Source organism: Cyprinodon variegatus, unplaced genomic scaffold (genome assembly GCF_000732505.1).
Source record: "Cyprinodon variegatus isolate N-32 unplaced genomic scaffold, C_variegatus-1.0 Scaffold142, whole genome shotgun sequence".
Lineage (NCBI taxonomy): Eukaryota > Metazoa > Chordata > Actinopteri > Cyprinodontiformes > Cyprinodontidae > Cyprinodon > Cyprinodon variegatus.
Genome location: NW_015150595.1, coordinates 745,257 through 748,944, shown reverse-complemented (window position 1 = coordinate 748,944; position 3,688 = coordinate 745,257). Strand labels below are relative to the sequence as shown.

Genomic DNA, 3,688 nt, shown 5'->3' with positions numbered 1-3,688 from the left:
TTAAATGTAAAGACAAACATCCTCACCAAGTATGTTCTTGAGAAGAACACAGGATAAATATGGTTCAATTGGAGCAGAAGCGTACTTGTGACGTCATCACATTCTCAGCTTGTCTGGAGCTGTATTTCTACGTCTGTTATTAATAGTCTCTAGATAATAAAATCTGACTTTTTTCATTTATTGGGGGAATAATAATTAACACAGTCGGATAAACACAAATCAAATGAACATTTTGCCAAATTAAACACACAAAAACATTCACCATCAGAGCCAGTGGTACTTCACACATGACTATGCAGAGAGACGACTGCTGCAGACGGGCTAGTATTAGACCTGGCTGCGGTTAGCCTCGGAGGTCCGCTGGTTGCCACGGTACTCTCAACTTTGGAATGTTTTTTTTATTTACGCATCAAATCAGTAGATGGGCCATATAGCGATGCTTAACAGTATATGGTTCTCGCCTGAATACTTTTATTGTACAACGGCAACAGAAAAGAGAACTTTTAATTTAACACTCTGAGCTCTGTGAGCGCACTATTGAGGCTGCTGCTGCTGCCGCAGTGCATGCTGGGACAACTGTCAACCTCAAGAATGGACAAGTCTGCACTGATGCATGCTGGGTAAAGAGAGAGGCACGAGAACAACATGCGGGGACTTTGTTTTTGAACTTGTGTTCTTGTGAATTGGAACAGTACTAGGGCTGAGACGTTTCACAAGTACACAACCACTTGAGAACGCACAAGTAGACATATTGAGAAATGGCCATAGTTTTAAAATTTTATTACAAATGAAAAAAAAAGGCTGAATGCCTAAAGACTAAAGACCCTTTCTGAGTTAGCAGATTTCAGTTATAATTATTTAACTAATAATCATTAATAGGTTATAGCCTTGATTTGACGACCTATTAATTAACTAAATCTCCAAGTTTTAGTTATTCAATATGTTCACAATTTGTTGGTAAATTTTCAGAGCAGTACCTACCTGGAACTGATAGTCCTGGAGTTAAAGGCAAATCTCATCTAAAGGTCTTCTGCTGTTGCATCAGGCCCACGTTCTCATAAACCCTAGAGCTGTCATCCCTCATCCTGATGGAAGCGACAGTTTGGTGAGAAACAACAGACTCATGCTTTGGAGAAATAAGTCAAATTTTACTCAAAGAAATCAAAATGTCTCAGCTTTACTCACTCTGTGCAGACGGGTGTAGGGATGGGCGAGCAAAGAGGTAAAGGGCTCTGCTCTCCACCGGCTAGGTCAGACAACGAGTACTTTATGTTGGTGTATTCGCGTCCTTTAATTTTACTTTTCTGCAAAAGAGAAAGAAAACGTTATAGTAAAATAAACCAGAAGAGGTACAAAACAAAACCATGATGCAACTTTCTGCAGACCTGTTCCTCTTCTATGCGTCTCTGCAACGTTTCTATGTAATGCTGCACAGCCATGTAGATGAATCTGTACTGCGCCTCAGTCTGCACCATCCCAGAGCGCTGCGAACGAACCATCTGAATGGTCTTTGGCACATCGATGTCACAGTCCACCCCTGCAGCAGGATGCAAACTCTTAAGTTTTGCCTCTTATGAGATGTAATGAAACATTTGTAAGCTCCAATCCTTTAAGTATTAAACTATGAAAGGAGAGACTGATTCAGTTTTTATTCTAGTGTTTTTCAGCCACCAATAAAAATCAATCAGCCAGAATCTGCCTATGGGTGGTTAAAGAAAAAGATCATGTATTTCATGTTGCATCTCCCTAAATCTGCTTTTCTTGGTTTCCGTTTCATTATTGGATCAGTGATCGAATCACCTTTTAGAGGAGAGAACCCGAAGGACTCAGTTCCCATCAAAACCAGCACATTACTACATTAATAAGTACAGTGTAATAATAAATACATGAAAATAATAGATTTTCTAAAAATAAATACATTACTTTAAAGGAATAGTACACCCAAAACATGATTAGCCTTCATTTTCTACTCACCCCCATGCTGAACAACACTCTGGAGTACTTTTTTGATATCTCAAATGCATCTGGAGATCTGGGAGGCTTCTTGCTGTGTGCTGACATTCAAATAATGGAGGTCTATGATGCCCGAGGCAGAAAGGTCCATAAAAGTCCACAAAAAACGTGTCAATATTCCTCCATTCTGCTCGTCCAATGTATTCCAAGTGTCCTGAGTGGGTAGCGTCCATAATTTACTCGAAACAAAGTCATTTAGAATGTTTTTAGAGCATAAACAGTAGTGTATAGGATTTCCTAAAAGCGCATTCACGAGTCTACGGAAACCGCGGCAGACCAAGCCAGATGAAAGTGCGCATTCAGCTCGGCAAAGAACTCATGCTCTTCCTCAACACTGAAGTCCTCAGACATTTTTCTTTCGTTGTTTCTTTCTTTACACAGGTAAACAGCACATTTCTTCTTCTATGCTTGCATTATCGGCAGAGAAGACGCTGAATGCGCACTTTCATCTGGTTTGGTCTGCCGCGGTTTCCGTAGACTCGTGAACTCGCAGGCGCGCGCTTTTAGGAAATCCTATACACTACTGTTTATGCTCTAAAAACATTCTAAATGACTTCGTTTCGAGTAAATTCTGGATGCTACCCACTCAGGACACTTGGAATACATTGGACGAGCAGTATGGAGGAATATTGACACGTTTTTTGTGGACTTTTATGGACCTTTCTGCCTCGGGCGCCATAGACCTCCATTATTTGAATGTCAGCAGACAGCAAGAAGCCTCCCAGATCTCCAGATGCCTTTGAGATATCAAAAAAGTACTCCAGAGTGTTGTTCAGCATGGGGGTGAGTAGAAAATGAAGGCTAATCATGTTTTGGGTGTACTATTCCTTTAACCAGACCTCTACACCAAAAAAGGATTTTATTTTTGCTGCATAAAAATTTTACTTTCTGTCTAAAATACTTTTACAATGAGCTGTTAAGATTTACTTGAGCAGGTGAAGAGTACATTTAGATGTTTTTTCAGACTTTCAAACACATAAACTGAAGGTTCCTTCTTGATTGGCAGCTAAACACTGAGGCCTACTCTAAATAATCATTCACTGCCGAACCTTCCTTTAGTAGCGGGGTGATCAAAGTCCAAGTCCTCCTTCAAATCAGACATCACAGCGGCTGTTGTGCAACATTTTGTTTCACTTAAGAGTGGATGTGAAAAGTGAAACTTTTACTCATTAATTACCAACTATGTCACTGAAGCAACTAGTGGGGTGATCCAACTAAAAACATTGAAGACCATTAAAAACTATATTTATATCAAGGGCAACAGATTAAATTAGAATCAACCATAGCTTTCCTGTAACAGCTGTTGTTCGTTGTAAGAAACAGAGGACAGGGTTCACAATTTGACTTCAAGTCGTAGGGAAAGGGCTGTTCCAACCGTTGCATTTCCAAATTCTCCCGAGTGGTGCAAGAAGTGAATAAAGGGAATTTGATTGGTTGTTTATAAAGAGGGTGGGATTGTTGTAGAAGAAGGTTCGCAAGCAAGTTTCATTGTAGCCGGTTTCTTGGAAGCATCTTGCTGATCAGTTAGCAACTTAGTGCTAGTAGGTTCCCAATGGGAAATTCCATTGGGACCAAGTAGCACTAAATTGCTAACCAGTTAGCAACTTAGTGCTAGTAGGTTCCCAATGGGAAATTCCATTGGGACCAAGGAGCACTAAATTGGTGACTTAGAAAC

At 40.2% G+C, this 3,688-nt stretch overlaps 1 protein-coding gene across 2 annotated transcripts in view; it reads right to left on the bottom strand.

The window, feature by feature from the left end:
• ptpn11 (protein tyrosine phosphatase, non-receptor type 11) overlaps positions 1-3,688 on the bottom strand; it is a 34,919-nt gene that overhangs the window by 4,010 nt on the left and 27,221 nt on the right. For both annotated transcript variants that reach the window (XM_015376813.1, XM_015376814.1), the window contains exons 13-15: positions 1,386-1,537; positions 1,186-1,304; positions 982-1,085 (exon numbers count right to left, since the gene is read on the bottom strand). In XM_015376813.1, coding sequence (XP_015232299.1) covers positions 1,016-1,085; positions 1,186-1,304; positions 1,386-1,537 — 341 coding nt within the window. In that variant the 3' untranslated portion in view covers positions 982-1,015. The remainder of the gene's footprint in view (positions 1-981; positions 1,086-1,185; positions 1,305-1,385; positions 1,538-3,688) is intronic.